Source organism: Protopterus annectens, chromosome 3.part1 (genome assembly GCF_019279795.1).
Source record: "Protopterus annectens isolate FY-2018-M chromosome 3.part1, PAN1.0, whole genome shotgun sequence".
NCBI classification, from domain to species: domain Eukaryota; kingdom Metazoa; phylum Chordata; order Ceratodontiformes; family Protopteridae; genus Protopterus; species Protopterus annectens.
The window spans coordinates 853,172,548-853,198,971 of record NC_056732.1 but is presented as its reverse complement, the minus strand read 5'-3'; the positions used below and the strand labels follow the sequence as shown (position 1 = coordinate 853,198,971).

Genomic DNA, 26,424 nt, shown 5'->3' with positions numbered 1-26,424 from the left:
ATGAACTTGCCGTCCATGTGTGCCTCCCAGGCATAGTGTGATGCATCTGTGGTTAGTGTCTGGGCGGCATGGGGTTGAATAAAGGGCAGTCCCTTGTTGTGGCTGCAAGCTGCTGCCCACCTAACAAACTCTGTCCTTACACAGGGTATGATAGGAATGACTGTTTCCAGGTCCTGAGAATGTTGGCACCAAAGACTTATGTACCACTGAAGTTTCCTCATATGGAGACTGGCATATGGAATTAGGATGCATGAGGCCATAAACCCTAGGGCCTGCAGGATTTTCCTTGCAGATAGCTGGGTTCTGGTGGCCATTTGAGTAAAGTAGTCAGATGGCATTCCTCCCAGAAAAACAAGCCTATCTGGGATGCTGTATCCCAACTTGCTCCAAGTAATACAATCTTTTGACTGGGGACTAGTTTTGATTTATTTTCGTTGATGTACCCCAGGGAGGTTAAAAGTTGTGTTTTTTTTTTTTTAAATGTCAGGTGCTGCAACAGCATTTCCAGTTGTCAAAGTAAGGGTAAATTTGAATATTTCTCTGTCTAGAGTAAGCAATGGCTGGAGCCAGGCATTTTGTGAATACTCTGGGAGCAGTGGATAAGCCAAAGGGAAGGGCAGAGAACTGATAATGCATAGATCCTGCCCTGAAGCATAGATATTTCCTGCATGAGACCAAGACAGGGATGTGCAGATGGTCTTCTTTTAAGTCTAGGGTGACTAACCAGGCATCTTTGGCAAGCATAGGTAGAGGCTGCTGCAGGGTGAGCATTCTGAATTTTGGTACCACCAGGAAGGTTGTTAGAATAGAAAGATCTAGGATTGGGCGCCAAGTGCCCTCTTTTCTGGGAACCAGAAAGTCTGGAATAGAATCCTTGGCCTATCTGTTCCACAGAAACAGGCTGAATTGCCCTTAGACAGAAGGGACTAAACTTGGTTTTGTGCCTCTGCCCACTTTTTTGGAAGATGATCTGGGAACCCTTTTGGGGTTGGCAGTGAGTGGAAGTAAAATTTGTACCCCTGGGATACAATGTTGTAAGACCCATCGGTCTTTGGTGATGGAAATCCAGCTTTCTGCATGAAGGGCAAGTTTCCCTCCTATGGGGCACAAGCAGTTGGGCAGAGGTGGTGAGTGGAGTGAAGTCATTGGGAATTCTCTATAAGGGGGTGGCTTGGCACACCCTGCTTTAGAGGTGGAGGCATGCCATTGCTTAGATCTCTGCATACCCTGAGACTGTTGCGTGGGGGGGTCTGTTTCCCCTGGGTCTAGTTTGAAATGGCTTTAAGGGGGCTGGAAAGGACCAATGTTGAGGGGCAATGCCTACTGAATCTAGGAGGCTGTACTTGCAAGAATTCTTTAACTGTCTGCATAGATTTAGCTTTTTCTTCCATCTTTAAGAACCTCTTCTGCTTTGGTGCCAAATAGATTGTCCTTGTTCAAAGGAGTGTCTAATAATTTTGATTCGACATGGTCTGGCAAGGTCTGCTCAAGCCAAACATGCCTTCAGTACAGAACCAGTGACTGTTGCACTGCAAGATGCTTCTAGGGCGTCAAAGCCACACTGCAATGTATGCTTGCTGACTTGACTTGCAGAATGCATAAGCTCTTGCAATTCTTTATTTTCTGCACAGTATGCAAGGGTAGCTATTTTTTGCTTAATAAGTTCCATAATATGTTGTTGGTACTTCAACATGTGAAATTGACAATTCAAAGCCCTAATGGTAAGAGTTGCAGAGGTACATATTTTCTTAACCCATCTGTCTAAAGCTCTGGAATTCCTGTCCGAAGGGGTGGGATTCTTAGCTGTAGTTGCTTTGATACCTTTAGGCCCCTGGGAAATGACCTCTGGGTCAGCAGCAGGATTTCTGAAAAGGAATTTGAGAGTCAATTACTCTGTAGTTTCTAAGGAACAGGGGGGGGTAAAGTATCAGGAGTTAAAAACTTGATTCCATAAAGACATCATCCACAACATCGAGGACTGGGGGCATTGCTAAAGGCCTATGTTGTGGCAAATCTAGAAATTAAGTCTCTTTTTGGACTGAGGATAGTCTTGGCATTCTCAGTGGAAATTCTCTCAAATTATGTAAGGTTTCACCAAAAGAAAAATCCTGTGGAGAAGTAGAGTGAATGGATTCCTCTGAATCCTCATAGGCAGATAACGGCATGTCTTCATAATCAAATACCTCAAGAGTTAGACTCGTCTGTTGAAGCTGCTGGGGGACAAGTCTGTTTTTTCTTTTAGTAGGGAAAGGCTGACTTCCCCTAATCAACATAAGGTCTTCTGCCATTTTAAGCATTTGATGTTGTCGCAAGGGAGCAGGTGCATGAGCTTTGGTCATTTTGTACGAGTAGCATGTACTCTTGGCCTTAGAAACTTGGTAGTTTTAGGCAGAACTGAAGACGCAAAAGTCGTGTCAAACATCGGTAGTGCAAAGAACTTTCTCAGAAGCCAGTGTCTGCTCAGCTGCTCCGAACCCATCCAAGGTAGACATCCACAGGTTCCGTAGGAAAAGACTCCAAATGGGTCTTGGTAGAGGCCTGTGAATCCACTGAAGTGGGCATCAGGGGCTGCGAAAGCACCTCACTGACTACAGATGAACTGGCAACTAGCTTAATTGAAGCGTCATCAGCAGCTTTGGACCTGTGCGGTCTGTCTTTATCCTTACATTTTTTCGAAAGATCGGTAGTCGGATGGCTTATTTCCATTCTAAGCCATTTCGGAATACAGAGATCAAGAACGAAAGTATTTAGTGACCACAAGGGCCAGACAAAGTTCAGGCGTTGAACAAGGCACAAAACAGACAGCGAGGTACACTGTGGTTTGGGCCTAAACAGGTGACGCAGTAAGAATGGAAATCTTGGTGTGGTATTTGCTTTCCGCAAGGAAGACCATTGTTAACGTTTTCTGACATCGGTTAGAGCAAGAAAAAAGGATCCCCAATGGGGTACTTAGCTTTAAAAGACTTCAGGATAATTAAATTCGGAAACAAACTCAGGTAGCGGCCGACCGGCACGCATACGAACTGCTTCTGCTAGGGGCTCCTCAGCAAGAAAGACTGGTGTAATGGAGTCGGCTGCCTGGATTTATACCCCTGATGACCTATCAGACCTGGAGCGACAGCAACAGACGCAGAAATACTAAGTCTCTGGTATTTGGGCTGACTGAGGGCTACCTGCGGGCAGATAACCCAAGTGTGATGACGGCAACAGTGAAGCACGAAGAACATCCTCCTTGGTATTTCATCTTAAACACCCGTTTACCCATCTTTTGTTGAGACTGTTTATTCTGCCTTTTTGTCAAAATTTGATGGAGTAGAATCCTTTAGGAAATTAGGAAAAGGAAGGCTGAAAAATCTGAGTAATTCCTGGATCAGCTTACCCCTTTCATCACACTTGCTGATACCTCTGCAGCAGAGTGTTAAACTACATCTCAAACCAAAGGGGAATTTAAAACAGCAATTTTATCTAGGAAGTTCCGAGAATGCAGCCATACAAACCTCATCAAAACAGTACTAGTGGCCACAGCACTGTAAGAAGCGTCAGAGTCATAAACACACTGTAAACAATGAGTGGTGATCTTTGCAACAGAAGACTAAATTACTAAACAGGAAGTTATGTACTCACCATAACATTCAATGTATGTAGTCCATCTCACCTTACATTCTTACCCGTGGGTTTGGAGCCAAACCTCAGCTCCGACTCTGCCATACTCTAGCTCGAAGTCTTAAATTGGCTTGTGGCTAACAGGTATCCCATCATGCAACAGGTATATTCCCCAGATCTTGTTTGCTGCAAGCTCACACATGCACACTAAGAACCCCAACAGAAGGGACTACTGACACAGAGACAATACCTCCAGGTCCTCCAGGAAGGGGAAGGAGGGAGGGTTAGTAAGAATGTAAGACGAGATGGACTACATACATCGAATGTTACTGTGAGTACATAACTTCTTGATGTTATGTAGTCCAATCTCGCCTTCATTCCTACCTGTAGGACAGTGCCCCTAGCACCCTGATCTTGGGTGGTTCAGTGAAAAATACTCTTGACCACCGTATAACCAAAGGAAGATCTGCTTCTAGAGACCAGATCTAATTTGTAGTGACTAATAAAGGTACGAGGCGAAGCCCATGCTGCTGCTGCAGCACAAATATCTTCCATAGATATCTTAGCCTGAAACGCAGTTGAGGTAGCCACAGACTGTGTAGAATGAGCCTTCACTTTAAAGGGTAATTCTTTGCCATTGGAAGCATAAATAAATGAGATGCAATTGGAGATCCAGCAAGACAATGTTACCTTGGAAACCGGAACCCCAAGTCTAGTGTCTGGAAACGAGACAAACATTTTATCAGATTTCCTGAAATCTTTTGTCCTATGCAAATAAACACAATTGTTTGTGAATGTAGAGCTGATGAAACGAATTCTGCCTTGGAGAATTCAGGAAAAAACAGGCAACTCAATGGATTGGTTGACATTAACAGAGGCAACCTTTGGAACAAAAGGGTTGGTTCTTATGGAGACCCTATCTTTGTGAAATACCAAATAGGTGGCCTAATCGATAATGCTTGGAGTTCAGAGACGCGCCTAGCTGAAGTTATGGCTACCAAGAATACTGTCTTCCATGACAAGAATTTAATGTCACACGTAACTGCGGGCTCAAAGGGAGTTTAGGTGAGCTTCTGTAGTACAAAACTGAGGTCCCATGGCATCAATGGATCAAAGACTGGAGGTCGGAGAAACAATGTCCCTCTCATAAAAGCCCTACAAAGCCTATGAGCCATAAGGTTGGGCTCATTAGCAACGTGAAAGGTTGCAATTGCTGCCTATTGCACTTTAACGGTTGCCGCAGCTGAACCCTGACTAAACAGTTGAGAAAAAAATTCCAATATTGCCGAAATAGAAACTGTACAAGGCTCAATGTGTCTCACGGGCCCAAATAGAAAACCTCTTCCACTTACTGGAATAAATCTTCCTGGTAGAAGGCTTGTGGGAAGATGATAGAATATGGACTACTTCCAGGGAAAAATCATGAAGCCTGACTAAGGATGGAACTGGAGCAGCCAAGCTGTCAACCTGAGGGTCTGGATGGAGGGATGGAACTGTCCTGACATAAGAGTCAGCAGATCTGGAACTGGGTCCAGAATCCAGGGCTTGTCCATTAGATAGGGTTGAAGGAAGAGGAACCAAATCTGACGAAGCCAGTGTGGGGCAATGAGGATCATTTTGCTCCCCAAAGACTGCTTTCTGAATGACATTTGATATCAGAGGTAATGGAGGAAAGGCGTAGAGAAGAACGGAGGGCCAATCGTGAGCCAGAGCGTCCCTGGGTGTCTCCCCCTCCTGGGGGATAAGGGTGAAGTAGCTGCTGCATTTGGCATGGAGGGGGCTGGCAAATAGATTGCAGCCAGGCTGACCCCATCTGTGGAATATCTCTTTCGCAACATAATTGTTCAGGGACCACTCGAGGCATTAGGATAGCTCTGCTCAGCCTGTCTGCAATCACGTTGGACTTCCCCGGTATATGCGTTGTGACTAGAAAGCAGTGGGAAGACACCGCCCACTGCCAAACTCAAAGTGCCTATCTGCAAAGGGGGTATGATTTGGTTCCTCCCAGTTTGTTCAGGTACCACACCACAGACATGTTGTCCGAGAGGATTGCAACTGTCCCTAGAGGGAGAGCTCTGAAGTGCTTGCAATGCTAATAGCACTGCTCGCATCTCCAAGACATTGATATGCAAATGGGTCTCTTGATCCTGCCACGTGCCTTGGACAATCCTGCCAAGATAATGCCCCCCACCCGATCTGGGAGGCATCTGTGGTCACCATGGCAACTGGAGAAGATGGGACAAAGGGCTTGCCCATGTTGAGATTGCTGGCCTGAAGCCACCAGCATAGATCCCGCTTGCACATGTCTGTAATCAGAATAAAATAGGAGAGTGGGAGATGCTGCAGTGACCACTGGGTGAAAAGCAGCCAATGAAGAACCCTCATGTGTAGTCTGGCAAGGGGAACTAGCATGATCGTGGCAGCCTTGGTCCCTAATAACTTGAGGACCACTTTTGCTCTGAACTTCCTCAATGGTAGTAAGGTGTAAACCTGCTGTTGTAGAGCCTGAATTCTCTCATGGTAAGAAGGCCCTCATGAGCACCATATCTAGTTTGGCGCCAATAAAAGTGACACGCTGTGAAAGCAACAAGGCAGATTTTTCCAATTTAGAGTAATTCCCAACTGTTGGCACAGTGCAATGGTGGCGTCCCTGGTCTAACAGTAGATCCCTGGTGGTGGCAGAAAGGAGCCAGTCGTCCAGGTACAGAAACTGAATCCCTGATGTCTCAAGTGAGCAGTTACCACTGCCATGCATTTGGTGAACACCCTGGGGGCTGTGGTGAGACCAAAGGGCAGAGCGCGAAACTGAAAATGACTGGCTCCCAGCCAGAAGCGTAAATGACTTCTCAATGCCCTGTCCATCTTGATATGGTAGTAAGCATCTGAGGTTGATGGAGCACATCCACACATCTTTTCCCTAACAAAGGGAGTATTGACCAAGGTGACCATGCGGAACTTGGACTTTTGTACATGAAGGTTCAACCGGCTGAGATCCAAGATGGGTCTCAGGTCCCCTGTTCTTTTTGGCACCAGAAAGAATCTGGAGTAAGTCCCTAATCCTACTTGGCCTGCGGGGACAGGCTGGATGGCTCCCTTTGAAAGAGACTTTTATTTCTAAAGTTGCAGAATCCCTGTGACTGAGTGGAACGTCTGGGATTCTCTTGGATGGCGGGGAGAAGAGAAGGGGATATGATAACCTCTGGAAATTATCTTTATACCCAGAAGCCTGCCAAGAAGTCACCCAAGACGAGTGGGTATTAAAGAAATGCAACCCCCCGACCAGCTCCAGAGACGCACAGTCGGGCCTCCTTCAGGAGCGCTGGTAGGGAGAACCACAAAAGGTATCACGGTCCCCCTGGTTACACGGGCCTCCTTTGCCTCTAGGGCATCTAGATGAATTTCCACCCCCTCCCCTGCCTCCGGAGGGGGAATCACTGTGCGCCCTGAAAAAACCTCTGCAACTTCCTGAACCACATTTTCCCACCCTTCTGGACCTTGGGGTAAGGTCTAGAAGGCATGGAAAAATGAACTCCCAAGGCAGACCGGGTTTTTTCTTCCTGCTCGCATCCAGGAGAGTCTCCGGAACCCACAACCCTACTCTTTCCATCGGCTACATACGAGATCAGCTTCATGGAGGAGTTGGTAAGGGAATTTAAGGTAGACATCTATGCATTGACCTTCTGTGCCATGGCATCAGAAATGTTACCCTGTAGGGAATCTACTAGCTCTTTTAGGAGCTCTCTGGAGCCTCATAAAATGAGTCAAGTAGTTCAGCGACCACAGTGTAAAGGCCGCTGAGGTAAACGCACGCTTCCCATACCTGTCCACAGACTGGGACTCCTTGTTATGTGGATGAATGATAGACTAAGTTTCAGAAAGTTCCTTCTTGGTGGCCACTGCCACCACCATGGAATCTACTGGAATGGCTTTAGATAGATGCTCCTTGTCAGAGGGGGCGGACAAAACCTTATTGGGTCTCTTTGGGACCGGTTCCACAGTGTCAGGAGTTTCCCCACACCTTTCGACAGATAAGATCTAATAGCTCATCAAGAGAGGGAGAAACCCAAGAGTCTGAAGGTTGAGACCAGACAGCCTTCAAGAAGACACTCATCAGAAGGGGATTTGGATGGCCAGCCGCCTCTCTGCTTCAAGATCTCCAGGATATCTGAAAAAGATATCTTCAGAAGATGACTTGAAGGACCCCTCTGACTCAGAGATCAGTATCGGACGTGACAGACTCATCCGGGGAGTCGAGGTGTTTCCTCTTACAATCTTTCTGGTGGGCTCCTCAGGCATCTGGGGAGATGTCAGAAAGTTGGGGACCACTCATTGAGGAATCCTGAAGCTTATGGTCTCCGCTGTCCATGGATAGAGTGTGATCCAAAACTGACACCGGTGCTAGAGAGGGCAGAGCATCAGTGCTGATCCTCCCGGCTCCAAAGGCGAACTGAAGATGAAACCGTAGTTGCCCTCGGCGCAGAGGTGATGAGGTCCGAAGCTACTGTTGGTCCAATCTCACTCTGGCCGAAGCACCGAGAGGAAGGCTCGGAACAGATGATCAGAGACCTTTCCCTCTGTTCCGTCCAGAGAAAAGTGACCCCTCGACCCCATGGACAGAGCTGATGGGGTCGCAGTGGAAATCAGAACCAAGAGTCCATGAAAGGCTACTGGAATCGACCTGATGGCACCGACAACTCCGGCTCCGAAGGCCGAGAGAGGCTTGGAAGAGGAACAAAGGATGAAGAGGCCATAGTCACCAGAGCAGAGTGGGTTGGAGCAGAAATCAATTTGGCCAGCAGTGATGACTGAAGCAATTTTACCACCCTATCATCATTGGAAAGGGTCCTGGAAGATAAAGTAGGAGATCTGGATCTCCCTGCAGAAGGGGACTTGCATGAAGGAGAACCCAGTTGAAAAACTGGACTGGCTCCAAAAGGCTGGGAGCAGATACGGACTTAGTCAAGAGACTACCTTCTTTCGGCACAGAGGACAATGCAACCGAAGGAGAAGCTGTTTTAGCAATGTTCTCTGGCCGCTCTGAAGAAACAGATAGAGCTGAAGAGTGCTTCTTGGAAGTCCTTTTTAGCTGGAGAGGATAATGCACTGGAAGACTTAGCCAAATCTTCCACGAAGGAGTGTTTAAGCAGTCCTTTCAAAATAAGCTTGTTCTTCCTCTCCTGCAGCACATGGGGAATGAAGGAATGACAAAACAAGCAGGACTCTTGGAGGTGAATAGCCTCAAGCGCACACACACACACACACACACACACACACACACACACACACACACACACACACACACACACACACTTTTTAAAACCTGAAGGCCTGTGTTCCTTAGGATCCTTGGACATGCTGAAGGGAAAAATTAATATGTACACACACTAGACCCAACTAACAAGAAAAAGATCCAAGTCAAACGGAGCACCAAACCAAAGACCACACAGAAACAATGGGGGAGGACTAGGTCTTCACTTAAACGGGCCTAGCCCGTGGGGAAAAGAAAACGAATGGGATACCCAAACAGCCAGACAAGGGCACAAAAAAACAGAGAAACAAATAGGCAGTAAAACACCACTACCACACACAGCTATGAAGATAGCTTTTTTGAGCAAAGAGTCAACAGTTTATAAAATTTTTATAAACAATATACTTAGCCACGGCCAAAAGCGTGACCACGTCTGAGCTTAATGAGCAGCAAACGAGATCTGGGGAATAGACTGTTTGCAAGATGAGATACCTCTTAGCCACGAGCCAATTGAAGACTTCGAGCTAGAGTACGGCAGAGTTGGAGCAGAGGTTCGGCTCCGAACCCATGGGTAAGAATGAAGGCGAGATTGGACTAGATATCAGATTTTTCCTCACAAACAGAAACTGCAGAAGAGCATCCCTAATACTTTCACAATTAGACAGAATAGACAAACATATGAGCCTGACTATTCAAAATTCTGAAAATCAGTTGCAGAAGTATACACTTTTCCCATGTTTATCAATAAATTTCCCATCCTCATCAGAAAGAGTAGGATTGGAATTAAATAAGTGTTTAGCAGTAGTGGGATCAACTGAAGCTACAGCTGCTGGGTCAGGTTTGGGAATACTGTATAAAGACTCAAGTGTGGACACTTTATACACCCACTCTGCCTTTTTAGGAGTAGCTGGCTGACTATCAGGAAAGCAGACTGAACAGGAGGAATGGCTGTAGGTAATGGAAATTTCTTCCGTCACAACTCATAATATTTTCTGGAGGGACAAAACACTGGCACATTCTAACAGTCTCAGAGAAAGAGAAACACCCACAGGAAGAAAATGAACGCTCCTCTGAATCAGAAATATATCCCTTCATCTTTATGTTCAGATTCAGAATGTTGATTTTCTTCAGTAAAGGAGGTATCTTTTTTTACCAGAAACTCCTTTACAAGAAAGATAAACAGCCAAAATTAAACCCTGAAACGGACACAGCAAATTAATCCTAAGAAAATTTGAGAAGCTTTGTTTCCCAGTTTCTTTTTGACAGGAAAAATGGGGCCAACCAGGTTACTGTCAGTAGCAGCTTCCCCAGAGATAGGCACAGCATTGACACAACAGGGAAAACTTCCCTGTTTCTTCTCCCAGGACCCAACAGTGGTTCTCCTTTGCCCACTAAGGGGACAATAGCCGCAGAGGAGGTGCTACACTAGAGGGATCAGGGTCAAAGATGAGTGGTCTGAAGTACAACAAATGGCCACAGCACAGTCTCCCACCTGCAGATTAGGCAAACTGCTAGCCTGCTGTGGTGTAAAAGGCTGTTTGCTTAACCTTTTCTTTTTGTGGCTGAAGAATGACTGACTGGAGGACCAGTAGTTTTTACCATGGTAAAGACAAAAATGGGGAATCTTTCCCAGGGAAAACGAGCAAATGCAGGTAAAACCTACAAGTCTTTTAAAAAAGGTCACTTTTTTCACAGAAAATCTCAGTAAAAAGCACTTTAAAACACTGTCAGCCCCAAAAAACACAAAACTCAATTTCTCAACAGGAGAAAAATGCATGTTACTTTACACAACTTTTAAACAGACAGGAAAAAAAAAAAAAAAAAAAAAAAGCCCTCCTCATTAACGGTACACCACAGTCTCATGATAGTCTGTTAAAACATAAATCCTAGTTTTAAATAATTTTCCCAGACAGAAAAGTGAGAATACAAACAATATTCAGAAAATGGAAGGTTTTCCCCAAAAAATCAGCTTATTTGCCCAGTAAAGGAGTACCACCAAGCCAACAGTCGATCCTCAAATGCCTTACAGGAGTGTACTGTTCAGTGGCAGTACAGCTCTGAAGGGCTTTGCACCCAAACTTGTCTTTTACTCAGCTCGAGCTACCTGACAGTTTGGATGCGTGGAAGGTACCCAGAAGCTTTGGAAGCTGGTCAGCTGCTGTAAGATTGGCAGGATTTAACCCATATAGCTAATGCATTAGTGATAAATATGATGAACATGCTTAAAACCATTACCTTTGATGATTTCAATGAAAACAAACAAACAAACAAGTGTACTGTTAGAGAAGCACAACCTATGCACTTGAACAAGTGCACTGTTCTAAACTACTATTTTATAAGTCTCTTAGAAATAAACAAAATTACTTCCAAGACTAGTGCCTACAGCAAAATGAAATTCAGTATCCAGAAACTTTAACATGCAGTAATTCAGCGATTAAGTAACTGAATAGTTTTATTTCCTTACTTGTCACTGGCTATCAGACTGAAGCGCTTGCTAACACAGCCAGCACATAACAGGGAGGCAACATCCAAGTAAGAAAAAATCTTCACCAAAATCTCAGCTGGCAAACTAGAGGGGGGAAAAAAGCAACAATCAATGGGAAGATCTTTTATTCTAACTGGTTAAGTATGAACCAGAGGCAGTAAGATTAGACCATCCTAATACTAAGAAAATCTATGCACATTAGATTTTAAGAATATTAACTATTTACTTTATCCGTAGTCCATCCAGCGTTAGACGATGCGCTGTGCAATGGCATTAAGTATGAAACAGTAACCTCAGAAAATGTTTACAGTTATGAATATTCATCAGTTTCATTTTGAAACATTAAGAGTAACATTATTAGTTTCACAATATGTTAACATTCTAAAATGTGAGCAATTGTCTGTTTACCCATGGGTGCTAACTGTATATTACTCACAAGAAAAAGGTCTGCAAAAAAAAAAATCTGAAAACAGTCAGATTGCAATTCTTTGCCAAGCATCTAATGTAAAGAACAACTAGCCCAGGAGGTATCAGGTGCACCTAAGGGGAACAGAAAAAAAAACTTTACAGTCCCAAAACTGAACTGAAAACAGTAATAAAAGCAGAAATACCCATAAAGGAAAACAAAAAATACCACTTTCTCTGATGCATTGTATAAGTGTTAGCACACATAGTACATCAGGAAGTCAGTCCCTCTAACAAAACAAATGAAGCAGAAAATAACTACCCTTCTAAAATGACATTTTAAAAAGGCAAGACATTTTCTTTGAAATAAGGTGTATACAATGTAGGGTTACCCACAGCTGGCTTTGCCCTTGTGACCAACTCACATCAATCGGGGGTGTACTGTACATTACCCAGACACAGATGTGATCTACTGCTTAATTATACATGTTCCTGGAAATGGCTGAATTCTCTTAAATTCATAACTTTCTGATTTAACAGAAACATGACTGGTCACTTGTACTTTCAAAAAAATCTCTACCACTCTTTCCCCTTGCTTTTTACATTTAAAAACATAGAATGGAATCAGAACTTATAAGATAAGCAGACTGCTTACAGTCTCCTAAATGCAAATAAACATCTAAAAAAAGAAGTTATGTACTCACCATAACGTTCCATCTGAGTAGGTAACTTCATTTGTCAGCAACCTGTGGGTGTCGGATCAGACCCGGCAGCTTTCCAAGCTAGAGATCAGAGCTCCAAGCTCCTCCCCCTTACCCATAATACCCTGCTACCTCCCTCCAGTCCTCAGAGTTTGCCCAATTATCAGACCGCACTAAAAGAAAAAAAGAAAAAAACCTAAACATCCTAACCAGATACCTACCAGGAGTGAATCACTTTATTCAGGTAACGAACTACAGGTTAGGGGGACGGAGGGGGGTCGGTTGCTGACAAATGAAGTTACCTACCTCAGATGGAACGTTATGGTGAGTACATAACTTCTTTATCTGAAGTAGTTAACTTCATTTGATCAGCAACCTGTGGGACAGAGTCCCCAGCTACCAAAAACTTGGGAGGTCCTCAAGGAAGAATATTCCGGAGCACTGCAGAGCCAAAGGCTGCCCTCCCTTCTGGATATCAGATCTAATTTAGAATGAGAAATAAAGGTATGTGAGGAAGCCCAAGTAGCCGCCGAACAAATGTCATCCAAGGGTACTCTTGACCAAAAGGCAGCAGAGGTAGCCATAGAATGGCTAGAATGAGCACGAACCCCCAAGGGCTCAGGCCAACCAGAAATTTTGTACGAGAGTAAAATGCAGTGAGATATCCACCTAGCTAGAGTCACCTTCATTACTGGCTTACCCAAAGATGGCTTAGCAAAGGAAACAAAGAGCTGCTCCGACTTGCGTGAGGCAGCTGTTCTGTGCAAATAAAAAGCGCAATTGTCCATGCACATCTAATGAATGTAGTCTGTACTCTTTGTTCTGGTAGTTAGGAAAGAAAACGGGCAGATTAATGGATTGGTTGATGTTAGCCTCGGAAGCCACTTTAGGTAAAAAGGAGGGATTAGTCCTGAGGGATACTCTGTCCTTATGGAAGACAAGACAGACAAGATACGGAGGTCCTTCTAGCTGAGGTAATAGCAATCAAGAAGACAGTTTTCAAAGACAAATACTTTTAAAGTCAACCGAAGCTGCAGGCTCAAAGGGGAGGCCAGTAAGAGCCTGGAGGACTAAGGTTAGATCCCACGAAGGAACCGCATTCTTGACAGGTCTTACAAGAAAGGTACCCTTCAAGAAGTTCTTACAGATCTTAGAGGAAGCCAAGGGACCAAGATAGTCTACGATGTGGAAGTGGGAAATTGCCATTTGAACCTTCACAGTTGAACTGGCCCCTTGATGAAAGATGTGGGATAAGAACTCATGTACTGCTGGAATGGGAGCTGTAAAGGGGTCCAAATTCCTTTGCCCGGCCCAGATAGAAAAACTTTTCCATTTACTGTTGTAGACTTTCCTGGTAGAAGGTTTATGTGCTGCCAGCAGGATGGATTTAACTGCAGATGTGATGCCGGGAGTCCTAGCCACTAACGGACCTGAATCAACCAAGCTGAAAGCTTGGGGTCATCCAGGTTCGGAGTTTTCAATCCCGAAGGATGAGAAATCAGATCCGGAATGGGATCCAAGATCCAAGGAGGAGCTACAAGATGAGACCGTAGGTATGGGAACCAAGTTTGACGAGGCCAGAATGGGGCTAGGAGGATAACCTTGCTCCCCAACCGATGAGCTTTCTGCAAGAATTTTCTCAACAGGACAGGATAAGCATAAAGACCGGATGGCCAAACATGAACTAGAGTGTCTCTGGGGGGTCTCCCCCAGTGGAGGGAATAGAGCGAAAAACTCGCTGTACTTTGCGTTCGAAGGCAATGCGAAGAGATCGCAGAAAGGTTGACCCCATTTGAGGAAGATCTGTTTCGCTACTAAGGGGATCAGAGACCACTCGTAAGGTGAGAGGATAGTCCGACTCAGCCTATCCACTAGAATGTTGGACCTACCCGGAATATGCATTGCTAGCAGAAAATGGTTGGTGGATATCGCCCACTCCCAAACTCTCATGGCCTCTCGGCAAAGGGGGCAAGACCTGGTCCCCCCCCCCCCCCGTTTGTTGATGTACCAGACTACTGACATGTCAGTCTGAATTGCAATAGTCTCTAGAGAAAGAAGGGCATGGAGAGTTTGCAACGCTAGAAGCACTGCCCTCATCAAGAACATTGATATGCAGAACAGTCTCTGTTGGAGTTCACGTGGCTTGGATGGTTCTGCCCATGCAATGCCTCCCCACCTAGGTGAGAACCGTCCATGGTCACTGTGGCTTGGGGTAGAGGCATCAAAATGGGCCGCCCTTCCCTGAAGCTCTCGGGAAAGGAGCCACCAAAGCAGAGATTCCCTGCAAACCCTGCGGAGGGGAATCAGGGAGTACAATGGATGTCGAAGGATGGACCACTGGACCTGTAAGGTCCTTTGAAGAACCCCCACATTCAAGCGGGCTAGGGGTGAAAGGTTGATACCCACCGCCATAGACCCTAGAGCCCTCAGGACTAATTCCGCTGGTGGGGCCAGAGACTGTAGAAGGGCTAAGACATGGAGAGTTAGGTTGCAGAGTCTGTCCGACGTCAAGAAGGCCTTGGACTGAAGCGTGTCTATTCTGGCCCCTATGAAGTCCAGGACCTGAGCAGGCTGAAGGGATGACTTTGTAATTTATGGTGATCCCCAAATGGTGGGCCAAACGCATGAAATAATCCCTGGCCAAGCATAGTAGATGGCTGGTGGGAGCGGCGTGGAGCCAGTCATCCAAGTAAGGAAAGACCTGTATTCCCTGAAGCCTCAGCTGGGCCGCTACAACTGCCATGACCTTTAACACCCTGGGGGCTGTGGTGAGGCCGAAAGGGAGGACCCTGAACTGATCATGACTGGCCCCCAACCGAAAGTGGAGAAACCTCCTGGATCGCCTGTTCATTAGAATGTGATAGTATGCATCCTTGAGGTCTATGGAGCACAGCCAGTCATTCTCCTGCAGAAGGGGGAGAATAGATTGTATGGTGACCATCCAGAATTTCTCCTTGGTAATGGACAGGTTCAATATAGACAGGTCGAGAACTGGCCTCAAGTCCCCAGTCTTTTTTGGCACCAAAAGAACCTGGAGTAATTGCCTGATCCGGACTGGCCTGGGGGGGGCGTGCTGGATGGCTCTCTTAGCAGCGCTTTTCTAAAGCTGCCGCCTCCCTCTGATTGGGTGGGACATCGGGGAGGTGCCCCAACAGAGGGGGAGGGTTCACGAACCGAACAGAGTAGCCTCTGGACACTATTCGGAGCACCCAGTGATCTGTCGTGATGGACTCCCAATGTGCTAGGTGTTCTGAGAAATGCCCCCCCCCCCGGCTGCCTCCAGAGAGGAGCAGTCAGGCAAACCCTCAGGGTTGCTGCGCGGGTTGGTTGGAAAAGGTTCCCTCGACCCAAAATTCTTCAGCCCCTCTCTGCCTCTGGGCAGGCGTACGCCTTGTCCTCCCCTGCCTCTGAAGGACAAAGGGTCCAGAGTGAAATGGGATTGAGATTTCTGGAACCACTTTATCTTTTGTTTTCTCTGGTTCCTGGAAAAGGACCTTTGAGGAGCAGAGAAATGGATTCCGATGGCAGACGTCTTTCCCATCTTTCTTGCTCTGGAGTAGCGTATCGCGGACGGTCTTGCCAAACAAGGTAGAACCAAAGGGAGCGTTTGCGAAGGATGCCTTGAAGGGTTCTGCAAAATCACAAAGACTGAGCCTGGCATAATGTCGCAAGGCGATGCCTGCTCCACTGGCTCCAGCCGCCCCCTCCGTGGCATGGGAGGGGCTGCATAGAAGTGTTGGATACCGACTTTAGAGTGGCCATTCATGCAGAGAAGGTTCTTTTGTCCTCGGCAGACATGGACTCTGGGGGTGACCCAGCGTGCTCTGATTAGATCCTGATGGTGAATCAAGTGTGCCAAGTAGTTCAGCGCCCTTACAGAGAAGGTGGCTGAAGTGAACATCCGCTTTCCAATGTGGTCCATTGTCAGACTCCTTGGGAGAATGTACCGAGGAACTATCCCGAGCCAGTTCCTTCTTGGTGGCAGCCACCACCATGGCATCTACTGGGGAACCTTTGCTCCATGTCATTCTGTCTGTCGGGGGACCAAGGATTTTATCTGGTCTCCTGGGGATCGGCTCTACAGTGTCCGGCTCCTTCCATGCCATGGTAGTTATAAGATCTACCAGGGGGTCGGCTGGAGGGGACATCGAAAAGGTAGATGGGCCTGTGTCAAACGCCTCCAGAAACAGACTCATCTGAGGAAGGTTCTTGGGCTGACCACCCCCTTCTAATGCACAGCATCTCAGTGATGTCTCCAAAGGAGGCATCTTCAGGTGGTGACCTGGGGAAACCTTCCCCTTCCTCCAAGTTGGTGTCTTCTGTGAGGGACTCGGGGGAGTCCAAGTGCCTCCTTTTACACTTTCGTTTGAGGAGCCTCCTTGGGGGGGGGGCTGTCAGAGGAGGGCTTACCAACCAGGTCCTGTTCCTCTAGGGGAACCATCTGAGACGTAGATGCAGGCTGTCCCCGAGGCTGGATAATGGAAGTCAGGCCCATTTGCGAGGGAATGGTGGGTGAATCCGTAGCACGAGCCAGGGGCCTCGAATCCCTTGAGAGGACCCTCTCCACGACATCGACAGCTGACAGTGAACCGCTCTCCCTAGGATCCAAGAGCAGCCCCCTCGGATCAGATGTGGGGATCGGTGCTGGAGCCGAAGCGATCGGACCTGAAAGAAGTGTGCTCCGACCGCATCGGAGCCGAAGACACTCACCCCTCCAAATCAGAGGCTCTGCTCATGGCTCAGAGAGCTCGGATCTGAAAAAGGACCCGACAAACTCTAGGGTACAGCCAGCGAAGTAGCAATTACTATTGTTGCCAACTCCCCGGCTCCAACACTACCCAGATCAGACATCTCCGAAACCCGATAATGGATCGGAGAAGGTGCAATGGGGGGCAAAGAAAGGGGCTGACCCCCCCCCTGGAAAGGGGGGGGGGGGCAAGAGCACTCCCATCTGCATCAGAGCCTGGAGGAAGCGACGCATCTGGAAGAGATGCATCATCCAGTCCAAGTCCGCATCCGAAAGGCTCCTAGTTTACCTAGAAGGTGCCAAGGCTGGCCAGGAAAGCCGCCTCGATGACCTCGAAGATGACTGGGTCTCCTCCTCTGGCTTTGGAGAGAAACATGGAGATTTGAGCCGAGAGGGGAAAGACCCAGAGACCTTCAAGGGAGAAAGGAGCTGCTTAGCCAGCGGGGCTGAGGGAGCAGAAACGGCCCGCCGCTTATGAATCCTATGCCTCTCCCTGTCTCTTTCCTTCTCTATAACTATCTTTCTTACTGGCGTCAGTCTCTCCCTGGGACACACTGAGAGTTTGAGTCCCGGCCAGAGGAGCAGTAACAGTAGGCTGAACATCCACAGCTGGTACCACTGAGGGAGAGGAAGCAGCAGAATCCACGGGCAAAAGGCCCGCAAGGATTAACTTTGTCCTCCTGTCCCTCAAAGCCCGGGGGGTTGAAGGTGGCACAAATCAGGCAGCCTGATAAATGAGCAACCCCCAGGCAAATAATGCACTGAGTGCGGCCATCGGCTGGGGACAGCTTATGGCCACTCAGCATTTAGAAAATACAGCCTTCGGCCATGACAATGCGCACACAACCTCACACACAGATAAGGGGAAGGGAAAGGTTAAGACTGACTACTAAAACAATTTAAGCTAAATAAACCAAGAATCGACTAATGCACACAAATTTTTTTTTTTTTTTTTAGAAAAAAAAAAGTAAAAAACCCTACGAAACCACTCACAAAACCACCAGGAGCTAATCACTCGTGCTTCAAGAAGCCATGGCAAACAAGATCGGTGGACTGGAGGGAGGTAACAGGGTGTTATGGGTAAGGGGGAGGAGCTTGGAACTCTGATCTCTAGCTTTGAAAGCTGCTGGCTGGATCCGGGTCAGATCAGATACCCACAGGTTGCTGATCAAATATAGTCAACTTCTTCAGATTGTATAATACTAATTTCCTGAATAACTTGTGACGAAAAGTTCACTTAGTGTAAGCAACGAATTTTTAAATAAACAGATATCTATTATCAAACAATCCACAAGAAGGCTTTCTGCAGTGGAAAAGTACTGGGATTTCCTCATCTTATATCCTCAGTTCATTACACAGGGTCAAAAGACTTAACACCTTCACTCAAGACAGACAAATGTATGTTAACAGAAAAGAAAACAAACTCTTAAATATTTCTTTCATTTTATATACATTATACATCACATATTTTATAACAATCAGTTCAACATTACATAAATCTCAATTTCTGCCTTCCCTTAAACCTCACTTCACCTCCTTCCGGTTTCCATTTTCTAGTAATTGCTGGCAGTCAACAGAATTAAAATGTAATAAGGCCTTACAATGTCTAGGCAATTCAGATCATGCGTCCAAGTTTAAAAGAATAATTTCCTTAGTTCCAGGCATTTGCTCTCTATTTCTGACAGTGCTCTGCATGGAATTTTTAAACCTGCCAACTCACTATACTCCCAAAACATATGTCCACCGTTACTTCGTTCACTATCTGACCTCCAACATTTTCCAATTAACTGAAGAAAAAAATTTTGAATTCTGCTTGAGCTATAAAAAAAACATATGCAAACACTTCCAAGAAAAAATCCTATATCCTCTGGACTTTGTTGCATAATTGGGAGCTTTATACATCTTCACATTGTTTCATTGCTAATTGCTTTTCCAATTTCTATACTCAATCTTTTCAAACTACCTCCGATTCATTCCCATAGTTACTGTACAATATTTTATATACCCTACTTATCCATTTTTTTTACAGCAGCTTCTGTTCTAGAATCATTTAACTCTACCAGAGCTGGTCTTTCACTTGAGGATTCCCCTATCCCTTTCACTTTGCCTATAATCGGATATCAATCCCAGTTAGGGGAAGGCAGTGCTTAGCCTGCAGTCTGAATGTCTTCTTGGAATTATCCCACTCTATTACTCTTTCTAGTTATTTGCTCCAAATACCTTGGTTCCTTTGCCAGAACCTCTTGCCTGTTTTCTGTACCTTTTTATTCGTCATTTGCAAAATCACCCTCATGATCAAACCACACCAACAGTGGGTAAATTCTAATATACCCACACCAAGGATTACTGCTGAAATACGCACTAGTTAAGAACTGACTACATAACCCATTAGCAAATGGGCTTCAAACCCTGTATAAAGGCTGATGAATGATTCAGAAAGTAAAACCCAATCAGAATGGAGGCAGTGCATTGTACCTGTGGCCAAATCAACAGCAATTCAATAATAGTGCAGCCTAGCCAGCACACCCAAGGATAGGTGCATCCCTTGTAAACAATTTCAACCCAGAATCAGTCAGGAACCCATACAATGAAAGACAGCCAAGCACAGCTCTGACCTCTGCAGCTCCAAGACAACCACAGTTGTAACAACTATGCTACTGGTTAGAATCATTCACAAAATACTTAAAGTTAAGATATGTCCCAACATGTAGAAGGGCAGCAGCCACTGACCCTCTAGTACTGCTGAATAAAACATGCGCCAACAAATCACTAACATTCCAGCACCTTCGTGGGCCAGAATGATTCCAACACAAGCCTGTGTGGTGGCGCGTGTCTGTGTGTGGTGGCGCGTGTCTGTGTGTGTCTGTGGGTGGTGGCGTGTCTGTGTGTGTCTGTGGGTGGTAAAGGTATCCCACTAGGAGTAGAATACAAACAAAGTCCAGCACCTGGAAAGTTGAAAAGAATATACAATTCTTTATTGTGGCATTTCCAAGTAAAGCAAACCAGTTTTGACTAAAAAAGACAGCCTTCGTCAGTGCTTTACTTCTTGGAAATGCCACAATAAAGAATTTTATATTCTTCTCAACCTCCCAGGTGCTGGTCTATTTTTGTGTTCTACATGTTTTTGGTACAGTTTGTGCACCTCGTCATACGGGTGTGTACTTTTGAGCTTAGCGTCTCCCTAAGAGTACCCATAGTGGCATTTTTTCAGTACTATGACTGACTTCAGCATTCCTTACCGTCAGCTCCTGTCTGCAGTGTTTGTCATGCTTGTGATATCCCCATGTGCCCCATGCTGGAAGATCTCCACTTCAGAAGAACCCTTACCTGAAGGTTCCTGTTAGTAAGCCACTAAACTCTTCAGAGGGATATCAATAGCAAGGAGTCTAAGTGTGTCACATGGGGTTTAAACCAAAAACTACTGCAAGACAATCTCCCACCAACATGAGAGCATGCATCATGCAATACAGTGGAGTGATCCCTTCCCTTCTATGTGGTCTTATTTTCTTCACTGGTCTGTCCACTTAACCCATCAGCACCATTACAACATATCCCCGGTACCACTACTAGTGCTATGCAACCAGGCTGCAGGCATCCAGTAGGGCCCCTTCCCACCCACCAGGAAAAGGCAAGTAGACATTGTCTCATCGTTCCTTTTCCCCATCACCACCAACGCTTACAAAGCATCAAAGGGATCTCATTGTTGAAAGGCATCAGTCAGAAGGGTACAAAAAAAAAATTTCCACAGCATTGCATATACCATTGAACAGTGAAGACAGTCATCAAAAAGTGGAGAAAATATGGGACAACAGTGATGTTGCAAAGAAAGTAGTTTTGTACCCACCATAAATGTAGATGTTAGAGTGCTCATACAGCTGCAGTCATTACAGCTGGGTTACCCTGCCGTCAGGCGGGTCCTCGGTTGGCCGAATTCCAAAGTCTAGGTCCGGCGTTGGTTGTAGTCACTTCTTCCCTGCAGTCAGTGCGGCACGGGTATAAGAGGCAGCAGACGCCATTTTCTTCAGGTTTTCTTGCCCCAGATGTCAGGTGCCCCCAAAAGGGAGGCAAAACATTATGTAAACATGCAATGTAGATAAATCAAAAAACAGTAGTTGCAATCAACAGTAGTTGCAAGCAAATACACCACAAGAGAGTACCCCAAATGAGTTGTATGATAAAGGTGTTTGTCATAAGGCCTGTCCTAAGAGGGGATGGAGGGAGGGTAACCTGGACTGCAGCTGTATGAGCACTCTAACATCTACATTTATGGTAGGTACAAAACTGTACTATGTTAATCGTGCATACAGCTGCAGTCATTACAGATGGGTAGAATCCCAAAGTTAAGTAATGGTGGTAGGCACTAAGTGAAACTAGGAGGGGCTAGGATGCCCTTCAGGACTGCTGTGGCAAAGCCCGCTCTAGATTTTGAGTATAGTGGAAGGTGATCGTGCTTGGAGAAAGTGTGCACTGAACTCCAAGTAGCTGCTTCCAAAATGTCCTTTGTAGGGACCCCCCTGAGGAAAGCTGCAGAGGTAGCTGTAGCCCTTGTGGAGTGGGATCTGATGTATACAGGCACAGATTTTCCATGAAATGAAAAAAGCGTATGCAGTGGGCTATCCATTTTGAAATTGTCTGTTTGGAAATAGCCTTTCCTTGAGCACCTGTAGCATAGGACACAAAGAGCTGCTCAGATTTCCTGAATGACTTTGTCCTGTCCAAGTAATAACGTTGTCTGTGAATGTCCAAGGAATGTAGTAGTATCTCCCCTTTGTTCTGTGGATTTGGATAAAAGGTAGGTAACATGAATAGTCCGATTCAAAGCTGCACTGGATACTACCTTTGGCATGAAGGTAGGGTTGGTTCGTAAAGAAACTGTCCTGATGGAAAATGATGAATGGTTGCACAGCCATGAGGGCCTGTAGCTCCGAAACCCTGCGGGCTGAGGTAATTGCCAGAAGGAAGGCAGTTTTCCACAAGTATTGTAGCTCTGTTGAAGCCGGCTCAAAGGGAGGCAGGGTCGGCTTTTCCAATATGAAGTTGAGGTCCCAAGCTGGGACTGGTGGTTTCCGTGAGGGTTTTATACTTTTTGCCCCTCTGAGGAACTGCCTTAGAGGATGAGAATAAAGGAGGATCTGTATTGTATTGTGCAGAAATGGCTGAAGCGTGGATCTTGGAGAAAAAAAGGCCACTGTTTAACATCTCAGCTAGGTACTGTAAAATTTGAGGCACATTTATTACCAAAGGATTCTGGCCCTTGATTTTGTTCCTGGAATCAAGAAGTTTCCATTTGGCGGAGTAGGCTTTTCTAGTAGAGGGTCTTCTGACAGTTTATTGCACCTCCTTGGAGAGGAGAGTGTTGGGAAATTAAAGGTATTCTCCATGCAGCCAGATTTAGGGTTTTGAGCTGGCTGTGAAGGGTTTTGTAGTTGTGCTGGGACAACAGAAGACAAACTAGAGGTAGGATCCATGGTGGTGAGTGTCAGGCTCTTTAGGAGAGGATACCAGTGCTGTCGTGGCCAGTCTGGAGCAATGAGAATCATTTGTGGCCTCTCTGCTCTGGCTTTTAATAGAACTTTAGTCAGTAGAGGCAGAGACGGGAAGGCATAAACTGTCAATGTTGTCCAATTGAGTGCATCCACTTTCCAGGCCTGTGGATGATATGTCCTTGAACAGAAATTTTCCAACTGGTAATTTCTGTGGGTAGCAAATAGATCTATGTCTGGCTGTCCCCATGCCGGAGTTATTTTTGAGAAGACTTGAGGATGCAACTTCCATTCGTGTGGGTCTGTCAGATTTCTGCTTAAGTTGTCTGCCAGTGTGTTTTCCTTCCCTGGCAGGAATTGTGCCTGTAGTTGAATTTGCAATTCCAGTGCTGTGTTCCACAGGGTCATGGCTTGCCTGCACAGGGGGTATGAATGAGTTCTCCCGTTTGTTTATGTACCACATGACTGCGGTGTTGTCTGTCCTCATCAATAGCTGGCCTGGATGGAGTAGGTCTTTGAAGGTCATAAGAGCATTTTGCACAGCTAGCATCTCCTTTTGGTTGATGTGTAGGTGCTTATCTTTTTGGGACCATTTTCCCTGAATGCACTGATCTGCCATGTGTGCTCCCTAGGCATAGTCGGAGGCGTCCGTTGTGATTATTTGAGTTGCTTGAGGTAAACAGAAAGGGAGACCTGTGTTTCTTTGGCATGCTTGAGCCCACCACAAAAATTCCTTTTGAAGGCATGGAATGAGTGGTATAATGGTTTCCAAGCTGTGGCTGTGTTGAGACCATAAGTTTTTTTTTTTTTAGGTACCATTGTAGTTTCCTCATATGCAGCTTCGCACATGGTATTAGTAGGATGCAAGATGCCATGAATCCCAGAGCCTGCAGGACTTTCCTTGCAGTTAGCCTGGTGAAAGTTGCCATTTTGTTGAAGTAGAGACAGTTGCCCTTGTCTGGCGTGAGGTAGGCCACCTGGGTGGTTGTATTTAAGCTGGCACCCAGGAAAATTATCTGTTGAGAAAGTATTAGTTTTGATTTCTTTTTGTTCACTGTGTATCCCAGGTAGTTCAGTTTTATTACAAACGCCAGATGCTGCAATAGAATGTCCTTGCTGTCCGCTTGGATCAGGCAGTCGTCCAGATATGGGTAGATTTGTATTCCTTGTTGTCTGCAGAAGGCAATTACCGATGCCAGGCATTTTGTAAACACTCTGGGTGCAGTAGATAAGCCAAAGGGCAATGCAGAGAATTGGTAATGGGTTGAACCTGCAAGAAATCAGAGGTATCTTCTGCAATTTTGTCCGATAGGGACATGCAGGTATGCCTCCTCGAGATCCAACGTTACCAGCCAAGACTCCTTGCCCAGTATGGGAAGAAGCTGCTGTAATGTGAGCATCTTTAATTTTGGCACCTGTAGATGTGTTTAGGATGGGATAGATCTAAGATGGGTCACCAATCTTTGTCCTTCCTTGGTACCAGAAATAGTCTGGAATAAAAACCTTGACCTTGTTCTTTTACACGTACCTCTTGAATTGCTTTCATATCCATGAGCAGAAATTTCTTTGTGCCTCTGCCCATTGATTTTGTGGCAGGTTTGGCAAGCCTCTCATTTTTGGGAAGGGTGTGAAAGTGGAACCTGTAGCCTCTGTCTATAATGTCCAGAATCCATTGGTCTTTTGTAACAATGTGCCAATTTTTTGAAAATAATGCCAGTTTTCCGCCCAAAGGTGCTGCCATTATAGCTTTGTTTGGCAGGCATAGGGGGAAGTGATTGCACCCGCTTTCTAAATGACCGATCTATCTTCTCCACCTCTTGGGGTTGGTGCTTGCCACTGTCTAGCTCTGTAAGATCCTTGAGGTTGTCCTCTACCCCTTGGGCGTCTGTATCTGCCCCTTTGAGGTCTGTCCGTGGCTGGAAAGGACAGATTTTCTGAAGGCCAGTTTCTGCTGAAGCGTGGAGGTTGCACCTGCAAGAAATCTTTCACGGTTTGCATAGATTTCGCTTTTTCCTCCATTTTCTTTAGTACCTCCTCAACTTCAACACCAAACAATACATCTTTTTGAAGTGGTGCATCTAATAACTTTGCTTTGACATGATCTGGTAAGGTTTGCTCTGAGCCAAGCATGCCTACGTATGACAGACCCAGTGACAGCAGCTCTATATGAGGCCTCTAAAGTACCAAAACCACACTGCAAGGTATGTTTACCCACTTGCTCTGCTCCATGCAACAAATCCTGCAACTCTTTCAAATCTGGTTGTTCTGTTGGTGTCATTTTGCTTTTCAGTTGAGATAACTGAAACTGTTGGTACTTTAACATATGAAATTGACAGTTTAATGTCCTCATGGTTAAAGTGGCATATGTATACACCTTTTTCCCCCACCTTTCTAATGCTCTGGAATCTCTCTCTGAAGGTAAAGGGTTTTTAGCAGTAGAGGCCTTTATTCCCTTGGGACCCTGTGAAATTGTTTCTGGGTCAGCAGTATGGCTTTTAGAGGAACTGGTGGGAATCAGGAACCCGGTAATACCCATCTGGTTTAACAGGGGCTGGAGGTAAAGAATCTGGATTAAGACTGGCTTCTGTGAACACATCATCCAAAATATCTAAAACAGGAGGGATAGCCAAGGGCCTATGCTGGGGGAGCAGTAGAAATTCCCTGAGCCTTTTCTTGGAATCTGAGTAATCTTGGCCTTCCCAGTGGAAGTGCTCCCTCAATGTATGCAGGGTTTCCCCAAAAGAGTAGTCCTCGGGGGGGGGGGGGAGACCAAGGGAATAGACTCCTCAGCATCAGTCTCTTCAAAAGGGGAATAGACATAATCCTGGTCCTCAGAATGGTCTGAGGTAATAGAAGCCTGGCCTGAGGAAGGGTAGTCTTCCTCCAGTCTGGGTCTTGTCAGAGGGGGGTTGAGAACCCCTGATCAGAGTTATCAAATCCTCAGCCATTTTAAGCATCTGTTTTTTAGGCATGGGGCCTTGAGAGGTCTGAGGACCCAGTTTAGTTTATGGCAGCTTTAGATTTAGTGAAGGATTTAATAGAGAAGGTGGTAGGCCTGAAGACACCTTCAGAAATGGCAGGCCTCACTAAATTTTCAGTTTCCCCGCCAAGAGTGGCGTCGGTATCTGCAGTGGGAATGGAGACTGAGGAGCCTGCGACCTCTGGTACTGAAGTCACCGGTACATTGTTTCATCGGTAGTCAGGGGCTGCGTAGGCGCCTCGCTGACAACCAGTAGTCTGGCTAAGCGTGGTCTCAGTACTCTATGCAGACCTCTGATGTCGGTTCTTATCTTTGAGTCTTTTGCTTAAAACTGGCGTCTCAGACATAATATAATTAAATTTTTTGCCAAAATAATGAAGGGCAAACTCCACCCGGCGCTTAGTGTGCTTGTTGAACCTAGAGACGCTGTGGTCCGGCCCTAAGCAAGGTATACAGAGTGTGAAAATCCTTATGCGGTATTTGCTTCCCACAAGAAATGCAATTATTAACTAACTGTCTGACATCGGTCTGAGGCAAGAAAAGTTTCCCTAACGGGGTACTTAGCTTTAAAGACAACTTCGGCTGAAATACTTTTGTAAATGTCAGGAGCTGGCCGACCGGCACTTGCGAACTGCTTCTGCTTCGGGCACCGCACGGCAAGAAAGACTGAAGAAAATGGCGTTTGCTGCCTCTTATACCCCTGCTGCACTGACGTCAGGGAAGAAACGACAACCAACGCCGGACCTAGACTTTGGAATTCGGCCGACTGAGG

The 26,424-nt window shown here is 46.0% G+C and overlaps 1 protein-coding gene across 1 annotated transcript in view; it reads right to left on the bottom strand.

The window, feature by feature from the left end:
• Window positions 1–26,424, bottom strand: part of FBXO15 (F-box protein 15) — a 1,391,649-nt gene that overhangs the window by 1,305,481 nt on the left and 59,744 nt on the right. Inside the window, exon 3 of the mRNA XM_044067129.1 lies at window positions 11,316–11,420. Coding sequence (XP_043923064.1) covers window positions 11,316–11,420 — 105 coding nt within the window. The remainder of the gene's footprint in view (window positions 1–11,315; window positions 11,421–26,424) is intronic.